General features: G+C 42.6%; 1 protein-coding gene across 1 annotated transcript in view; it reads left to right on the top strand.

Annotated features, from left to right (window-relative positions):
- The window catches only part of TRAPPC9 (trafficking protein particle complex subunit 9), a 333,658-nt gene that overhangs the window by 48,144 nt on the left and 265,027 nt on the right, over positions 1–20,487 (top strand). The window contains exons 11-15 of the mRNA XM_083358203.1: positions 704–849; positions 5,200–5,285; positions 13,204–13,330; positions 15,676–15,808; positions 19,294–19,457. Coding sequence (XP_083214329.1) covers positions 704–849; positions 5,200–5,285; positions 13,204–13,330; positions 15,676–15,808; positions 19,294–19,457 — 656 coding nt within the window. The remainder of the gene's footprint in view (positions 1–703; positions 850–5,199; positions 5,286–13,203; positions 13,331–15,675; positions 15,809–19,293; positions 19,458–20,487) is intronic.

Here is a 20,487-nt window from a genome sequence, read left to right as displayed (position 1 = left end):
CATGTGGTCCCGGGGACGCTGCAAAGATCGTAAATGTAAAAAAAAAAAGCGTAAGTTACATTTTTCCAGGTGTTGTTGTAACTTTGAACAGTCAGCAAATGAACTGTTGTATGTCCAGGACTACCTGTAGTCTGAGTTTTCACTCATCCCTCCTTCGTCTTTTAAGGTGCCACTGTTTTATTTGAAGCCTGCGTTTGGTTAGCCTTGCTCTGTGTCTCGTGCACATTTCTTTGCCCAGTGAAGTCGATATGATTAACAATACCGAATGTACGTTGAACGAATCAGTGTTTAGTTGTGTCGAGAGTAGAACTTGCCTTTTAATGAGTCTCGGTGATTTTACTGGATCTGCTGTACATCTGATTAGATTCAAGTAACTTTGAATTAATAGAACGATGCTCTTGATTGCTCTTATGGTTTCCAGTTCGCTAACGTGCTGTTTCTATTCAGAGTTTGCTAGGAAGTTTCTAGTCTTGTTACGTATCTCTTGTTTTGCACGAAAGCTTTACGCTGTCACTGTTCCTCAACAGGGAATTTATAAAAAAAAAGTGGGCAAAGAGATCGCTACCAGTGGAAAGGAAAACTGTAACGAGGGTTTATTGTGTGATAATCCGTGCTATTCTATCGGTCATGGTCATCGTCTCTCCTCAAATTCGAATTTTGTAGCAGCTCTGCATAAAAACAACCCCTTCTTCTCGTTGAACAGATCTGTCAAGCTTTTAAACCTCCCTGTTGGCCTTCGACCACAGAAAATGAAAAGCCTGCTGGGTCAGAACATGTCCATGAAAAGTCCCTTTATATATTCTCCAATAATCGCTCACAGTCACGGAGAGGAGCAAAGCAAAAAAATAGGTGAGGAGCAGATTCCTTATGCTCGTTATTTTTAACCTTGCGTTCTCGTTTTTATACGCAGTATGTGTCACGGGGACTGGTTTTCTGGCTTTTCTGCTGCAAATTGAACCAAATAGCGATTGCCAATTTTTGGATCGATATGCTATTTCCTCTTCTTGATTATAAAATTGACAGCTTGGCACAGACCTATCCCATCTTGGTTTGCAGGGTCTGTTGTTAGCCCACTCTCGCAAGAAACCTGATTCACAGTATGCAGTGGAAGAATTATAGACCGGCTGTAAGAATTCTTCATCAAAATGTGTTCTTTTTTTTTATATTTTTAGAAACGTCTTTAGACCACCTTTGGAACAAATTGGTCCTGGATTCCTGAAATAAATTAACGTTCTTTCTAGCTTCCTTAATGCTCTTCTTTTTAAAACAAGGCAAATTGGTGTGCAGCTGCTCTTGTGTCTTGCCAGATTGTCCAAATACAGGTGGTGTTCAAACCTCGACTCCAAATTCTGCCATTTCCTTCCAGCCTGTCCTTGTCTTCGTTGCGTGTAAAAAATGCTTTAAAGACTTTGTAATTGAAATGCCTGCTGATTGGGAAATAGGCTTCCTTTTCTATCTCATTGCCAAAAAGATTCCCAAAATGGTGCGCAAAAACATTTCTCGACATGCTTTAGGTGAACTCATAGAGAGATCTGCTGAATTGTTCGTCATCTCTGAGCTTGCTTTCCTATTTTACAGAGCTTTTGCCAGGCTACGTAAAATCATTAGTGCCTAAGACAGTAAATTTTGCTGTCTGGTTATAGTTATAACTGATGCTCTACCCCCCCTTTTTTTTTCTTTGTTCCTATTCAGGTTTATTTTTTCTTCCACCTGTGTTTCTTTTGCGGGGAGTTTTATTGTTGTTCACTTTTTAAATGATTCTAACAATTTGTAAACTGCTGGAAGTTGGGCAGCACGTGCGTTTAATCAATTCTCATTTTTTATTATTCTGCCCATTCACTGATGAAGTGAAATGGCATATGCTAATTTGCTAACTTGCCCTCATTTCAATGGTAGGGATGGTAGGTTTTTTTTAAAAAATCCCATTTATATCCCGCCCTTCTCCGAAGACTCAGGGCGGCTTACAATCTAAGAAGCACAAATCAATGTGCTTAGCAATAGCCTTCATTCTATGTATATGCCTGCTTATTAGGGCTTTCCCCGCCCCCCCCCCCCAAAGCGGCATTATTACAAAGTCAGCTTAATTGCCCCCAACAATCTGGGTCCTCATTTTACCTACCTGGGAAGGATGGAAGGCTGAGTCAACCTTGAGCCTGGTGGGACTCGAACCTGCACTAATTGCAGGCAGCTGGTGTTACTTAGGGAGGCATTAGCCCTCTGCTCCACCAAGGCTAGTTGAGTTCTAGTTTCTCCAAATCCATATGCAGCTCAAGTGGCTGATATTAGCCTGGGTCAGACATTATAGTACAGAAGTATTTATTAGTTTCTGCAGTGATTTCAATATTGTATAACTCTCTTCTGATATTAATATGAAATTAGGTTTGTTTTCAAAGAGTGACCCTGGGCGGTGTGCAATTAAAATATTCATTAATAGTTTAGTGCCTATCCCGAAATAGTTTTTATTATGGTTACTCCGTTAAAAGGTAAAGGTAAAGGTTCCCCCGCACGTGTGTGCTAGTCGTTTCCGACTCTAGGGGCCGGTGCTCATCTCCGTTTCAAAGCCGAAGAGCCAGCGCTTGTCCCAGGACGTCTCCGTGGTCATGTGGCCGGCATGACTAGACGCCAAAGGCGCATGGAACGCTGTTACCTTCCCACCGTAGTGGTCCCTATTTTTCTACTTGCATTTTTACGTGCTTTCGAACTGCTAGGTGGGCAGAAGCTGGGACGAGTAACAGGCGCTCACTCTGTTACGCGGCACTCGGGATTCGACCCGCCAAACTGCCGATCTTCTGATCGACAAGCTCAGCGTCCTAACCCACTGAGCCACCGCGTCCCTATGGTTACTCCGTTAGGCAAAGTCAAAGCACAAATGTAGTAACTTGGTTCATTTGAAGTAAGCCCAGCTAAAGTTTTCCCCACTTATGCTTAAATTACAGCTATACTAAAGGAAGACAGAACATACACAAGTGTAGGGAATTAGGCAAAATTTTTTTGCAATGGTTACCATTGCTTTATTTGAATGTAGCCATTTTTTGACTTGTAGAATTATTATGGTAGTTTTGAGAATGAGACAGTTACACTATGTGGTTTATCTAAGCCATATGGATTATTAAAGTTTTCTAAGTCTGTCTGTCCGTCCATCCATATCTATCTATCTATCTATCTATCTATCTATCTATCTATCTATCTATCTATCTATCTATCTATCTATCTATCTATCCATCCATCCATCCATCCATCCATCCATCCATCCATCCATCCATCCATCTATCTATCTATCTATCTATCTATCTATCTATCTATCTATCTATCTATCTATCTATCTCTCGTACATGGACGCCTAACTCACACATAGCCTCACAAAAATTCCATCATATCCGCGGTGGCAGTCGCAACGCAATCCAATCAGCCATTTGATCTCTCCATTTCCATTTGTGGTTCCCCAGGCCTCCTGACAAAACCATGTTTCTAGGGCTTTTTGGAAAAACAGCTACCTTGGGGGGCGGGGAAGGATGTTCTATAAAGAAGGTCATTTTTCATGATCCCATCAGATGACAATCCCTAATTGATGGGACCCATAACATAGCCTGCCTCCCTCTTCTGCCCCCCGCCCTCCGCAGTGGACCAGGTAGATATAATGGCTTGCCTTTCTCCCTGTAGACATTTCAATTACCAGGCTAAGTAACATCTTCAAAGTATTTGCAGAGAGCACCAAAACCCCAATGCTGTCATAATATTCCCTAATAGTTATTGTATGAATTTTCAAACTGTAACCTCTTGGTATATCTAAAATACATTGTAGTAAAACAATAGCATCAAGTGTATAAAGGTTTTCATTCTACCAGTGTTACAAATCTGTGGTTGCGCATCCTCTTCCCCATTCAAGTTTCTTCCCTAGCCTTTCTGTCATTCATGACAAAGGTAAGATTAATGGGCTTAATTTACCCCCTTAAAGATAAGTTTGATTCTTGGAGCAAAGATGCTAGATGGCATAACGTTCATTAGAAATGGCCTTTTCTAGCCTTGATAACAGGTACGTGTTAATGTGTTTCAGTAATGTATCTCCAGCGTGTAAAGTGTGAACAAAACTCAGGCTTACCATACATTATGGATGATTTAGGCCATATGCTGTTTACGCTAATATCATTTATTTATTTATTTATTGGCAGAAGTTTGCTAAAGTGAGAGCAGGCCCAAAATAGTTACCAGGGCTTAGAATGCATTTATTGCTATCATTAACCAGAAATCTGCACATTAGCAAAAAAAAAAAAAAGACACATTTTCTGTTTCTTATAAAATAAAATCCAAACTTTAAACTTTTTTTTAAATTTAAACTTTAAAATGTAATTGGATAATTGAGGCAATCAAGACATGTTGTTTTACAAAAAAGTGTAAAAGCACCGTGTCATTATCAAGGAAATGGAATTATGCTGGTTGCAATTGTACATAAAATAAATGAGAATTCTGTGGATACTTCAATACATAGGAAGTTATGAGGCAGCCTTGATGCCTATAAATGGCACAGTATAGCAACACAAGCTATGCATTCAGTAGATCCTTCTCCACAAGAACACAATCTCAGCTTCCAAGGAACTTTTTTTATACCTGCCCTTAAGAACAGCTTTGTGAAGATCTATCTCTTATTAAGAGCCGTGGTGGCGCAGTGGTTTAGAATATAGTATTTCAGGCTTATTCTGCTAACTGCCGGCTGCCAGCAGTTCGATTCTCACCAGCTCAAGGTTGACTCAATCTTCCTTCCTTCCTAGGTCGGTAAAATGAGGACCCAGATTGTTGGGGGGGGGGCAATATGGTGACTCCGTAAACCGCTTAGAGAGGGCTGTAAAAGCATTGTGAAGCGGTAGATAAGTCTACGTGCTATTGCTATTTCAGCAGTCCCCAAACCTTCGCAGATCAGCAGTGATGGCGGGGGCGGGTGGTGGCGGCAGAGGGAATGGGGGGGAAGAAGGGCATGGTTTCGCGTGCACAACCTAATCCCATAGCATGCACAAATGGAGCTTCGTGTGCTTGCCCGCTGCTTGCGTGGCCCGGTACCGGCCTGCCGACCAGGGGTTGAGGGCCCTTGTCCTATATGTTGGAATATGATGTGACAATCTATAGCCACCTGTGATTACAATATCCAAGTCTGCTTAAATTTTGGCCTTTTCTGGAACACTAATTTTCTGTTTATTTCTTCCGTAGATTTTCAGTGGGTCCAGGGAGATGTGTGTGAAGTTCAGCTGATGGTGTACAATCCGATGCCCTTTGAACTCCGGGTAGAAAATATGGTACGTTTTGGATCCTATTTCACCCAGAAAGCCTAGTTTGGGTTTGGCTATGGGAAGCATTGGCATCAATGGTAGTGATAGTGATAGTTAAGGTCAGGGGGTCTTCAAACTTGGCCCTTTTATGAGTTGCGGACTTCAACTCCCAGAATTCCTTCAGCCAGTGTGGTTAAGGTGAAATGGGATAGTTCCCTGAAGGGATTAAAGAAGCTGAGGACTCTTCAGAAGGAATGCTTTATATCAGCGATGGGGAACCTGAACCCCTGAGGACCACTCAGAGCAGGGGTGTGAAACTCAATTTCATTGAGGGCCGCATCAGCATTCTGGTTGCCCTCAAGGGGCCGGGTGGGTATGGCCAGGGTGGGCATGGCCTACTGGGTGGGCGTGGCTAGAGTGCGTATGGCCTACTGGGTGGGCGTGGCCAGCTCTACATCTTTGGCATCAAGGGTGCCTATGGGGGCCTGGGCAGGAGTGGGAGAGATCTGAGCGTGTCTGGCAGAAGGAGGGTCTCTGGGCCAGGGCCAAGGCAGTGGGGGCCGTTCCCTCACTGTTTCCAGGATGGCTTCGCGGGCCACATGAAACCACTTCGCGGGCCGCATGCGGCCCCCGGGCCTTGTGTTTGACATGTCTGACTCAGAGGCTTCAGCTGGTGCAGAATGCAGCCGTGCGAATTGTGATGGGAGTCTCCCGATACTCCCATGTAACACCTCTTCTCCGCGAGCTGCATTGGCTTCCAGTTGCCCTCCGGATGAGATTCAAGGTGCTGGTGATGACCTATAAATCCCTAAATGGCATGGGCCCGGATTATCTAAGGGAACACCTGCTGCCAGCGTCAATTTCCCATCGCCCTGTGCGCTCCCACAGGGAGGGCCTCCTCAGGGTACCGCCGGTCAAGGATTGCCGACGGGCGATCCCCAGTGGGAGGGCGTTCTCTATGGGCGCGCCTGCCCTATGGAATCAGCTGCCAACGGAACTCCGGACTGCCCCCAACCTTCATTCATTTCGCCGGGACCTAAAAACCTGGCTCTTTGAGCTATCTGGTCTGGACTGAGGGGTTTAATGTTTTTAAATTGTGATTTAATTTTTGCGGCTAGACTTAATTTAATTTAATTTTTATTTTATATTGGATTGTTTTTAAATTTTGCCATGTAAACCGCCCTGAGTCCTTTGGGAATAGGGCGGTATATAAACCGAATAAATAAAATAAATAAATAAATAAACCTTTTAGAGACCAAGTGCCTAAACTGCAACCCAAAACCCACTTATTTATCGCCAGGTGCCAGGTGGGACGTGGCCCACTGGGTGGGCGTGATTGTGGTGGTCATGGCAGACTAGGTGGGTGTGGCCAAAGTGGGCGTGGTCACCTCAATGTTGCTCATGGGGAGGGATGCCTGTGGGGGCCAGGCAGGATTGGGGGAGATCCAGGGGGGGTCTCTGGCAGGTGGGGTGGTTGGCCAGAGGCTCCTCCTGCGGGGGTGTTCAGGGTTGCTGTAGTGTGTACTCATCTAGTGTAAATATTTTTCCACAGCTACTCTTGCGGGAGTTTGGGTTGTTATATTTTCAAATGTAGGAAGATCAAGGTCCAATATTGACGTTTGCAAATTGTGCAAATGTATTATAGTTGCCGTAATTATTTATGTTTGAACTAAATGTCCAACTCGGTAATTAACCGAGATAAGCCTAAAAGTCTAATATGGGGTAAGGAGGCAAAGTGATCTTTAGTGGGCAAAGATTGCCCAAAACCATTCTGCTTTACTTTGTCTTTTTTAAAATGTGTTTTTAAAAATGTACCGTTTCGTCAGCTTTATGAAAATAATAGATATATGAATATATTAGGGAGAATATGAATTATCCTGTTCCCCACACATCGGAAAGTGGGGAAAATCCAATAAAGTTCTGAAGAAAGATGGTGAACATAAACTCGTCCCATACGAAATGACATTGATGATCGTATTTGTGAAGTTTATATTGCTTTCCTGAAAGATGGCATAATCATTTGTCCAACGCGTGTCTTGTACCGTAGGTGTAAAATAGCTCTCTCAAGTCTTCAGCGGATAAGTGATGTGGTTCAGCCTACTGTTCACTGAAACTGCTGGCACGTATTAATAGTTGTGTTTTAAAAGGAACCGCATATTTTTAACCTGTTTGGATCAGCACTGAAAAATATACATAGATAGGCATATACATAGAATGAAGGCTACTGCTAAGCTTGTAAGCCGCCCTGAGTCTTCGGAGAAGGGCAGGATATAAATGGAATTAAAATAAAAAAATAAAATAAAATAAAAATGCTGTTAAGGCTTGCCTGGGAGGGGACTAAGGGATAGATCCAGGGCGATTGTATCTTCCTCTTTGGGGTGGGGGTGTCCCCTCTGGTCTTGAAGGAGAGACGATGGTACTCCCCCTCCTGAAGAAGCGGTTGTTGAATTCTTCCACTTGGACCACTCTCAGCCAGTTCCCAGTCTTCCCTTTATTGTCCAGGTTGCAGAGAAGGTAGGCAGGTCACAGTTGCAGAGGTTCTTGGAAGAAATGATAACAATACTGATCAGGGCCCCCTGATCTTCGTTCGTTCCGCCGGGACCTGAAGACCTGGCTCTTTGAGCTTTCCGGCCAGGACTGAGAATTTTAATTTTAACTTGATTGTAATTGGGTTTTAATTGGAGCTATATAGGCGTTTTATATTTTACTCAAGGATAATTTAATTATTTTAATTGTTATTAACTTTTTGTATTTGTAGTGTTATTTTAATTACCTTGTGAACCGCCCTGAGTCCCATGGGAGAAGGGCGGTATATAAGTTCAATAAATAAATAAACAAATAAAATAAATACGGAATAACAGGGCTGGAAGGGACAACAACAAACGACAACCACCACAACAACAACCACCACAACAACCACCACAATCACCTGGCCATTGAAACTGTGTGATTATGGATGAAATGTGGAACAGTGATACCCATCGTCATCGGGGCCCTGGGAACTATGTCCAAAAACTTTGCAAAATACATCAAGAAATTGCAGCTTCCTGCAATAACTCCAGCAAAGCTACACAAAAGTGCGCTACTCGGAACATCTTACATTTTAAGGAGATACCTGGTTGATACCTAGGATGCTGGCAGCAGCACGTGTCAACCATTAGTGCCAGTCAATTTGAGGGTTCAGTTGACTGAGTTTCATGTTTTATGAATAAAGGTTTTATAATAATAATAATAATAATAAAGTTTGAAGGGACCTTGGAGGTCATCTAGTCCAACCCCCTGCTCAGGCAGGAAACCCTATACCATTTCAGACAAGTGGCTGTCTAGTCTCTTCTTAAAAACTTCCAGTGTTGGAGCATTCACCACTTCTGGAGGCAGGTTGTTCCACTGGTTAATTGTTCTAACTGTCAGGAAGTTTCTCCTTAGTTCTAGGTTGCTTCTCTCCTTGACTAGTTTCCATCCGTTGCTTCTTGTCCTGCTTTCAGGTGCTTTGGAGAACAGCCTGACTCCCTCTTCTTTGGGGCAGCCCCTGAGATACTGGAAGACTGCTATCATGTTTCCCCCTCGTCCTTCTCTTCATTAAACTAGACATACCCAATTTGATGTCTTCTAGTCAAACCCTCTGCTCAGGCAGGAGATCCTATAACACAGGGCTTTTCAACCGGCGGTTTGAGTACCACTGGTGGCACATTGGCCCCTGGCAGGTGGTACGCGACCATCCTAGACTAGTGTAGCAGAGGAGGGGAATGAGCTGAAGCAGCGGTGGCAACGCACAAGCCTGAGTGAGAGTCAGCTGGAGCTGCAGGGCTGTCGGGGCTCTGCAGAAGCCCAAGGATCTGCGCACAAGGCTACATGCTGATGGGTACACCCAGAAGAGAAAAGGAGGAGAGAGGAGAGGATCGAAAAGTGGGAGGTTTTTGGCTGGAAAGGGAGAGACAGAAGGAGAACAGGGAAAGAGAAGGGGATGGAGAAAGAGAGATGGAGCAGCGCACAGCCTGGGGGAGAGGAGTCAGCTCGAGCTGCACTGAGGAGAAAAGGAGTAGGAGAGGGGGAAGAGAGAAGAGGATATAAAAGGAGGTGGTTTTGGTGGGAAAGGGAGAGGGGAATAAAGGAGAAAGAGAGATGGAGAAGATTGATAAGGATGTGCAGAGTACCTCTTGAGCTAACAAGAGCTTGCACAGAAAAAGAGGATACTGAGAGTAGGCAAGTTTACGCAGCAACCACACAGATACACTGAGGCGTGTAAAAAGGTTTTACTTGTGGAATAATACAATAGCACAGTCCAAGAAAAAATCAGTCCAGGTCATACACGAGTAAAGAGATGATAGCAAATAACAATAGTCCAAGGAGTATCCAGTACAGAGTCTTCTTACCAGTCCCGTAAGTCAAAACACAGTTCTTCAGGTTTAGCAAACAGTAGCAAACCCACAAACCACAATAATCAGCAAGTAACAGCAAACGTTACAGAGAGAATCACAGAGAGAAAGAAGCTATGTCTCTAGCTCCCTCTTATGGCCGTTGGAAAAACAGCGTTGGCCAATCATCACACATTTAAAGTGATACAATACAGTTTCTATTACAACAATACAATCATAGTTTATATATATTGCCAACCCAACCAGTTAGGCCATAGTCATCTACCTAACAAAGATATAAAGGCTTCTTTAGATGAGCAGCGGGAGAGAAGGGGATAGAACAAGGCAAAGATTTAACGTCAGAGAAACAGGAACAGGTTTCCCATTAAAAGTGCGATAAGTGGGTGTACAGATAGTCCTCAGCCCACGACCGCAATTGAGCCCCAAATTTGTTTTGCCAAGTGAGAAATTTGCTAAATGGGCTCTGTCCCATTTGATGACTTCTCTTGCCACGCTTGCTAAAATGCACCGCTGCAGTTGTTAAATTAGTAACACGCTTGTTAAGCGAATCTGGTTCCCCCACTGACTTTGCTTGTCGGAAGGATGCTAGAGGGGAATCACGTGAACCCCGCAACCATCATAAGTATGCATCAGTGTGCCAAGCACCCAAATGTAAATCACGTGACCCTGGGGGTGCTGCCACAGTCATACGTGTAAAAAGTGGTCGTAAGTCGCTTTTTTTCAGTGCCTTTGTAACTTCAGTCCCTAAGCGAACTGTTGTAAGTCGAGGACGACCTGTACTTTATCACTTTTTCCCCCTTTCCTGGGCGGGGGGAGCTCATCACGTTTTTGACACTTTGCTAGGCAACTCTTGGTACTCGAATATTGCCGTATCTTAAAAGTGGTACAATCTGTGAAAAGAAGGTTGAAAAGAACTGCTATGACATACCAGACAAATGACGGTCCAGGCTCTTCTTAAAAAAACCTCCAGTGATGGAGCATCCACACCACAGCTTCTGGTGGCAAGCTGTTCCACTGATTAATTGATCTCGCTGTCAGGAAATTTCTCCTCAGTTCTAGGTTGTTTCTCTCTTTGATTAGTTTCCATCCCTTTGTCTTGCCTTCAGCTGCTTTGGAGAATAGGTTGGCCCCTTTTTCCCCCTTTGTGACAGCATCTTGTCCAATTTCAGCCTATCTTCAGACCAGGGTATATAGGGCAGAGACAGAGCTGGTCACTCTAGCTGATGACCTGTGGCAGAGCCAGGCTGTGGGTGGTGTATTCATCCACGTACTTGTTTTATCAGCCACAGCATCCTTCAGAACCGACTGAGGGTGGGAGGCGCTATTTGTATTTGCATTTGTATTTTCAGAAGGTATTTCAATTTGGAAAGTTTGGTTGTGTTTTGCAGACTTCACTGAGAAGTTTAAAAACACGGATGGATGGTTGGGTGGCTGCGCAATTATCCTCAGAATCAAGGCGTACAAGAACGAATGCATGCTGTTAAGAGGTTAACGTTGAAGCCGTGTAGGGCCTAGATAATACACTGTTTGAATAATTGAAATTACTTTGCAAAGGGTTTGTGACTGTACTGCTTAATGTGAAGGCATTATAAAATACAAGTCTTTTACTCTGATTATTGTAAGATTGGACAGGACCTTCTCACTCAGATAAAATCTTCTCATCTTTGCAGATAGGATGAACCATAAAATCATAGAATCGTGGAATGAATAGCAATGATCATTTAACCCAGCCCTTGCAATGTGCAGGAAAACCAATTAAAGCATCCCTAAGAAGTGGTTGTCCAGCCTCTTCTTAAAAATCTTGAGATAGTAAATCCACAGTCTTCATAGATAGATGTTCCATATTTATAACAACAACAGCCACCACCACAACAATAAACTACATTCAACCCGTAGGCTAATAATAATAAAACAGCAACAACAAAAACAACAATAATAGAGTTGAAGGGACCTTGGAGGTCATCTAGTCCAGCCCCCTGCTCAAGCAGAAAACCCTATACCATTTCAGACAAATGGCTATCCAGTCTCTTCTTAAAAACTTCCAGTGTGGAGCATTCACAGCTTCTGGAGGAAGGTGGTTCCACTGGTTAATTGTTCTAACTGTCAGGAAGTTTCTCCTCAGTACTAGGTTGCTTCTCTCGATGAGTTTCCATCCGTTGCTTCTTGTCCTGCCTTTGGGTGCTTTGGAGAATAGCTTGACTCCCTCTTCTTTGGAGCAGCCCCTGAGATATTGGAACACTGCTATCATGTCCCCTCTCATCCTTATCTTCATTAGACTAGACATACCCAATTCCCATGTAGGCGTGACCTTAAATGGGCTCCAGAAGATGGTAGAGGACAGGAAGGCCTGGAGGAACGTTGTCCATGGGGTCGCAATGGGTCGGACACAACTTTGCAACTAACAACAACAACACCCAATTCCAGCAACCGTTCCTTATATGTTTTAGCCTCCAGTCCCCTGATCCTCTTTGTCGCTCTTCTCTGTACTCTTTCTAGAGTCTCAACATATTCTAAGAGTACATTGGTGTACCTATTTATGTCAGGTAGTTTTTCCCGAGTCATCCTTTTTCTTCTGTGTAAGAATTTGAATACACCTGTTTCACCTTGTAATAAGATCCCCCCCCAACGTATATGAAACACATAGACACATATACCTATAAAGGTAAAGGTTCACCCCCACATGCGTGGTAGTCATTTCTGACTCTAGGGGCCGATGCTCATCTCCGATTCAAAGCCGAAGAGCCAGCGCTTGTCCGAGGACGTCTCTGTGGTCATGTGGCCAGCATGACTAGATGCCAAAGGCGCACGAAACGCTGTTACCTTCCCACCGGAGTGGTCCCTATTTTTCTGCTTGCATTTTTACGTGCTTTCGAACTGCTAGGTTGGCAGAAGCTGGGACGCGGAACAGGCGCTCATTCTGTTACGCGGCACTCGGGATTCGACCCGCCAAACTGCCGACCTTCTGATCGACAAGCTCAGCGTCCTAACCCACTGAGCCACCGCGTCTCTTAGACATATACCTGTACATAGCATTGATATCAATTTACATTTGAAGAAAATCTAATTATTTTTTTTTATGCCTTGCAAGAAAGTTTTGATATCACTGTTACTAATGCTGGTAGAATTAGCACACCAACAGCATGAGTGGCATAAACTAATACGATATTAAAAAGGGATTTTTTTTAAAAAAAAGATGAAACTGACAGCACAAATTTATTTATTTTATTTATTTATTATTTAATGCCAGCACTTCGGGGTCTTCTCGTAAACATTCCCTTCAGCCAGGCGCTCTACGGGTCATGCCCTAAATTATGAATAATGGACCTGAATAGCTTTCTACAAATGTACTGAAGATAACGTACAATAAAATACATCCAATAAGTCCTTAAGATACAACAGTCAGAAGGAAATTAAGAATAGTGATTACAATTCCTAATAATGTAACTATGCCAATGTTTTTAAAGGATAATTTTATTAGCATATTAGCGCGGGTGCGTAATATAACGTCTTACCTTCAGGATGCTTTTTGCTCGACAGAATTACACTGAATTTGCTTTTTACATTCCCAGGGACTGCTGACCAGCGGAGTTGAGTTTGAATCTCTCCCTGCCGCTCTCTCTCTACCTGCGGAATCTGGCCTCTATCCGGTGACACTTGTTGGTGTTCCACAGTCTTCAGGCCACATCAACGTTAACGGTAAGGCTTTTCTCCACCTTGAGATGTTTAAGTTGCTGCAAATCATTTCGGGTTGTGTTGATTTTTTTTTTAAAACGAGGCAAGGATTGTTCTGCTCTAAGTTGATATTACCACACCCTAAGTAGTAATGACAAGGATGGTGTTTTCACCGCCACGTTTCAAGAAAATCATTCAGTTATTAATTTTTACCCAATTTTTTGATTTCTCATCAGTATTCTGGTTTAACCTTTGCTGTTTATAATTTTCAGACTTTGGGTAACCAAGATTTCCCTTGTCTCACTTCATAACAAAACGTAATATCCGAAATACACATTTTATCTATTTGAATGTAAATCTCGATTCGGTTTCCTAAAAAAAATTAATTAATAGTTTTCCTTAAAAATTAATAACAGGATACGGATTGTTTATGAGGATTGAACGTAATTATAAGCTAAATGTATAAGCTAAAAAATTTATTGATAAATGTAATAATGGATGTTTTTATTGAGTCGATATAATTAGAACTGTACTCGCTTGAATACGAGACAGTAAATGTTAAGGGGGAAAAAAGAAGAAATATCTGATGTTGTAATAACCTGAGATTTGCACTAAAGATTTTGTTATTGAACTATTGATTAACCCAGTCACCACGTCGCTTTTTAAATACTCAAATGTAAAATTGGAAAATTAATAAAATGTTATTAAAAAAAGAAAGAAAATCATTTAGGAAGCTCATAACCCAAAGAGTCTATTCCAAGTTGTCCTTGACCTAGGAGCAAAATTAGGACCAGACTTCCCGTTGCTAAGAAGGGCAGTTAAAACGAGTTGCACCCAACTTAACAACTCCCCTTTTTTTGACCACCATTATTAAATGCTTCACTGTGGTTGTTAATAACGTGAACCGTGCACTTTATTCGAATTCACTTCCCCCATCGACTTTGCTTGTTGGAAGCTGTCTGGGAAGGGTGCAAATGTCAATCACTGGAGTCTGGGATGCTGCAGCTGTCCTACACACGTGTAAGTTGCCAGGTGCATGCTTTTAATCATGTGGCTGTCGGGATGCAGTGACAATTGGTGCCGTACAACTGTACTGGTTTTAAGACCCATTTTTCCTAGTGCCGTTGTATTTTCGAACCCTCACTTAAAGAACGAGTTGTAGGTAAACAGTCAACCTGCCTTCGGGTCCTCATCAAATATAATGACCAAAGATTATATTCTGGATTCTAGATTATGATGAAATGCGGAAAATCTTGTGACCTGATCTATGCCTGCCAGACTGACGTGTGACTTGAAATTTAGCCACCAATTAGCTTTTGTAACGTAGTTCTTTTTGTTCTGTGGTTTCGGAACTGGTGCACGTGACAGCGTTTGAGGCAGAATTATTTCAGTAAATTATAAAGGGCAGATTAACGAAGAGTGAAAAGAAACAGGAGACGGAACTCTGCCATGAGCTACTGTTCCTTAAGTTTCCAAGCACTGTTTTTTATTTTATCTTATATGTTAGGAATAGATTTCTAGAGCCTTCAAAAGGATGAGCCAACTGCATAATACATATTTTTTTTGCGGTTTTGTTTCCCAAACCCACAAGTTCAGGGTGTCGAGACTCCACGGCACTATTTGCCAAATTTAGTTTTGGGGTTTATTCTTTTATTCTTTTTTTTTTTTTTGTCAAAATGAGCAAAACGTGTGAAATTGACCTCTGCCCATCTGATAGCCCACAAATGTTGCCTTTGTCGCTTTCAGCGACACCACTAACGTCCCTTCCCAAGGATGCGATCAATTGAGACAAATTCAGTCTAAACATCTGGCTGACTGGGTACCAACCAACCGTAAGAATATTATTAATTAACTCGTTGGCCACAAAAAAGTTCTTAATCTGCCTTAAAAGGAAAAAAAACAACAACCGGAGCCACGTTTATTAGTGACTTGACGAAGCTATAATGGTATTGACTTGAGAATTTATTTATTTTTTTAATTTTAATTCCATTTATATCCCGCCCTTCTCCGAAGACTCAGGGCGGCTTACAAGCTTAGCAGTATGAGAATGAAAATGATTCTGAATTAAATCGTCCTAAATTTTTCCTGCATTAGCCAATAAAATAGCATGTTTTAACGACAAGATTCTAGCTGAGGTTTGAGGTTTTCTTAGCCATAGTGGTTCTCCTAGTAATGTTTTGAACTGCAAAGTAACCAAACTAGAAATACGTCCAACCGGCACTTAGCCTTTCAGTCTTCAGTACATTTTTTTTTTAAAAAAAAACCAAGTAAATAACTCTCTGGTTCTAACAACTATAGTAGATTTCCCGTTTATGCTTGGTGATGGATTGTTTCTGCTCAATCTCTTCTCTGATTTCTCGTGGTGACAGGCTATCACACCTCAGTCTTTGGAGTCTTCAGTGACTGCCTTTTGGACAAACTCCCAGGAATAAAGACCAGTGGCTGTACAGTGGAAGTCATTCCATCTTTACCTAGGTTGCAGATTAGCACTTCGTTACCAAGGTAAGAATTCCGACAGTTGCTTATTCCCAGTTGGCAGACTTGGAGTACGTACGTTTATCGATATCTGCTACTCGATTAGTAATATCTAGAAGAAGGGCACAGAAGAGGAACAAAGATGATTAAGGGGCTGGAGGCTGGAACATATAAAGAACGATTGCTGGAATGGGGACATGTCTAGTTTAATGAAGAGAAGGACAAGGGGGGACATGATAGCAGTGTTCCAGTATCTCAGGGGCTGCCCCAAAGAAGAGGGAGTCAAGCTATTCTCCAAAGCGCCTGAAGGCAGGACGAGAAGCAACGGTTGGAAACTAACCAAGGAGAGAAGCAACCTGGAACTAAGGAGAAACTTCCTGACAGTTAGAACAATTAACCAGTGGAACAACCTGCCTCCAGAAGCTGTGAATGCTCCAACACTGGAAGTTTTAAAGAAGAGGCTGGACAGCCATTTGTCTGAAGTGGTATAGGGGGGGTTGGACTAGATGACCTCCAAGGTCCCTTCAACTCTTATTATTGTTGTTGTTATTGTTGCTGTTTCATTATTATTATTATTAGCTTACAGGTCGAATGTAGTTTTTTTAAAAACACAAACTTTTTTTTCTTTTTTAAAAAATGAAAATGGTTACAAACGCTACTTCCTCCTAATATTAAAAAGAGGTTTCATTTAAAAATAGCGCCTTTTCTATTTTCCATTTTCCTTCAACTTCTTTTCCTGCGCTTTTTGATTTTCCCTTGATCTTCCTTTGTTTTTTAACCTTACTTTATATTAGCTGTTGCTAGTTTTTATTTTCTTTTTAAAAAAAATCTTTTTTTAATAAAAATTACGTAAAGAAAGGAACAAAAAATATCTTAACCTGTCACCTAAATGTTAAAGAATTGATAAAAGAGTGAAAGTGCCTGAGGGAGAGCTTATTCTCTCTCAAAGCACATTTTAAATAATGAAATTGCATTTGCCCCAGTGCTGGATTATAAATCAGTTTAAAATGGATGAGTCTTTCCAATGCAATATAGTTGAGTCCTGCTACTTTGAGATTAAAAAAAAAGTTATTTATAAATCGAACCTTTAGTGATTGCAATGAGAAAATTATCTCGACTCTATATCCATGTTTCATGCACGGATTTATGCTCCAAAATTCGGAAGCAAGTTTTGGGGGCAATTTTCTCTGCTTGTGTTTTTTTTTGTGTGTGTTTTATTATGATTAATATTAATCGTTGTTGTTGTTGTTAGTTGTGAAGTCATGTCCGACCCATCGCGACCCTATGGACAACGTTCCTCCAGGCCTTCCTGTCCTCTACCATCTTCTGGAGTCCATTTAGGCTCACGCCTACTGCTTCAGTGACTCCATCCAGCCACCTCCTTCTCCATCGTCCCCTTCTTCTCTTGCCCTCAACCTTTCTGAGCGTTAGGCTCTTCTCCAGTGAGTCCTTCCTTCTCATTAGGTGGCCAAAGTATTTGAGTTTCAGCTTCAGGATCTGGCCTTCTAAAGAGCAGTCAGGGTTGATCTCCTCTAGGACTGACCGGTTTGATCGCCTTGCAGTCCAAGGGACTCACAGGAGTCTTCTCCAGCACCAGAGTTCAAAGGCTTCAATTCTTTGGCGCTCAGCCTTTCTTATGGTCCAGCTTTCACTTCCATACATTGCAACTGGGAAGACCATAGCCTGGACTATACGCACTTTTGTTGACAGGGTGATGTCTCTGCTTTTTAGTGTGCTGTCTAGATTTGCCATGGCTTTCCTCCCCAGGATCAAGCGTCTTTTAATTTCTTGGCTACAGTCCCCATCTGCAGTGATCTTGGAGCCCAGGAAAATAAAATCTGTCACTACGAATGTTCAGCATAGTTTTCTTTCAAAACTCGCTTGAAACTTCTCTTTAGAAAGGGATGCTAAATGGCTGGTCACGGCTAAGAGATTGCAGTTTGTAAAGCAGAGCAGTGTATGTGCGCTTATGTGTACAGGTCTGTGTGTTTGTGTGTGCATATATACGTGTGTGCATGAGAAATAATAAAATTTCCTACACTGTTCCCTCAGTGAGCTGTTTGATTACAGTCCTTCCTATGCGTTTTTGACTTTTTTGTTAATTTATTTTGGAGGGTGTTTTTTTTTCCTTTCCTTTTTATTAAAAGCGCTTGTTTCTCTGTGCTAAATTTACCTCAGAAGGATAAGTAATGCCTTAATTTTATCCCCGTTGGTTTTGAGTGTTAACGCTTTTGTCAGTTCTCGGGGGCAGAAGTTAACTGTAATTGTATCTTTCTTTAGCACGGTTCAAAACCTACGTTTCATGGAGTTTGCATTTTAGATTCCAAAATAAAATTCCCCACATCTGCCTCCACTTCACGTTGTACCTCGTACAGTCCCAGTTTTCACGTGTGGCCGGTGAAGAACAGTAACAAAGGGGAAGAACAGGAATAGTAGTGCCAAACTGAAAGTTGTGGTTAAATGCTTCTTCTTCTGCCGTTAGAACGATTGTTTTTGGCCCGATCTTTAGTTTCTCCATCACCCCCATTTTCTTAACAGTGTTCATAAACTTAGGTGACGCTGTCTATTAATACTTTAATAACTTATAGCGATATCTGAGCGGTCCGGTTTGGTGTAGTGGTGAAGGCGTCAGACTAGAACCGTGGTGGCGAACCTATGGCACGCATGCCACAGGTGGCACGCAGAGCCCTCCCTGTGGGCGCACACGCCGTCGCCCCAGTCCTAGGCCTTCAGCTGGGTTTTAGAAAACCTTTTCGCTTTAGGCCTCTGCCGCCGTGTGCAAAAAAAAAAAGGTTCAATCAATCAATCAATTTCAACTTCTCACGGGAAAAAAAAAGATCTCGCAACGTTGGAATTGATTGATTGAACTTTTTAGTCCCACCCAGTCTGCCGTTACCACCCAATGGGCCACGCCCACCCAATGGGCCACACCCACCCAATGGGCCACGCCCACCCAGCACCTGACGATGCGTAAGTGGGGTTTGGGTTGCAGTTTGGGCACTCGGTCTCTAAAAGGTTCGCCATCGCTGGACCAGTAACTGGGCTGCCTTGAGTTGTAGTCCCACCTTGGGCAAGAAGCCCACTGGATGGCCTGGGGCCAGTCACACCCACTCAGCCGTAGAAAGCAGACAAAGGCAAACCATTTCTGAAAAGAAAGCTTGCTGAGAAAACCGCAAAGACTTGTCCGGTCTCAGGGAACTGGACACAACTGAATGGAAAGAAAAACTTATCTATGAATCAGCAGCCCCCAACCTTTTGGACACCAGGGACCGGTTCCACGGAGAGAGGTTTTTCCGTGGACCGGAGGGGGCGTGGTTTCGCGTGCTACCTGCATCCCGCGGATGGGCCTTCGCTTGTTTGCGCGGCCCAGTTGCTGGCATGCTGCGGACCGGTGGCGGTCCATGGACCGGGAGGGGGGCGGGTTGGGGACCCCTGTTGTAAACAATGTATGGATTCATTTTATAATGATGGATGCATTACCCACTGATATTTGCCCTCAATTTTTTTTAAAGGTCTGCCCGTACACTTCAGCCTTCCTCGGGGGATGAAATTACCACCAGCGTGTCTGTCCAGCTGTACAACGGGGAGACTCAGCCACTCATCATTAAACTTGAAAATATTGGAACAGAACCTCTGGAGAAGCTGGAGGTCACATCAAAAATGGTCAACATAAAAGGTTAATATTAGTGGTTTTCCAACTGCTATAAAATCACTTCTGCTCCCCTCCCCCCACTCCCGGTGTTTTCCTATCAGCTGGGCTGATTTGTTTTAGTTTTTTTTATTCTCTCCATTTCCTTTTTCTAATTGGGATTGTGTTTGCTACACACTCCGTTGCTTTCCTATTCCTTGGCTCCATGTCAAATATTTATTGTTTGGAGTTTGTTTTCCCATGATAGAGCAATTCTGGCAACTTCAGAAATCTTAAGTTTCTTTGAAATCTATTTCCTCTTAAAATCTGTGTAAGTGATGTATACAGTCGACCTTCTTTTAAGGTGGGAGGGAGAAGTATTACATTTTGTCATGACCTCAAGTACTTCCACCATTCTTCTTGGAGGGGGCGATTTCTCTATTTTGCATACAATGTGTATATACTTTGTGTTATTTTCAGTCAACAGTAACCATCATGATGCGGGACATAATTGGTTTTATTCTTATTAGGAATCTCCAAATGTTCATAGCCAGATCTTACTACATGGGGTTGAAACCCATTAACCTCTCTCTCTCTTGAACTTAAAAGACAAGGCATACCATGTAAGATATATAAGACTCCTATGAGATGCTTATATTACATTACGCCATGTGGACTAGAATAGAATAACAACTTTATTGTCACTTTAAATGTACACTAATCAGCATACATTGAAATGAAATTTCATTGCACTCAGCTCTCAGGACTGGAGGTGAACAATCGATGGACTGTAGATCCCATTCTGATAGACTATATATATATGTGTGTGTTTGTGTGTGTGTGTGTGTGTGTAGGTAAAGTAAAGGTTCCCCCACACATGCGTGCTAGTCGTTTCCGACTCTAGGGGCCGGTGCTCATCTCCGTTTCAAAGCCGAAGAGCCAGTGCTTGTCCGAGGACGTCTCCGTGGTCATGTGGCCGGCATGACTAGACGCCAAAGGCGCACGGAACGCTGTTACTTTCCCACCGTAGTGGTCCCTATTTTTCTACTTGCATTTTTATGTGCTTTCAAACTGCTAG

The sequence above is a fragment of the Vipera ursinii genome (genome assembly GCF_947247035.1).
Source record: "Vipera ursinii genome assembly, chromosome: 3".
Taxonomy (NCBI): domain Eukaryota; kingdom Metazoa; phylum Chordata; class Lepidosauria; order Squamata; family Viperidae; genus Vipera; species Vipera ursinii.
The sequence above is the reverse complement of the archived record's forward strand: the minus strand, read 5'-3'. Positions and strand labels throughout refer to the sequence as shown.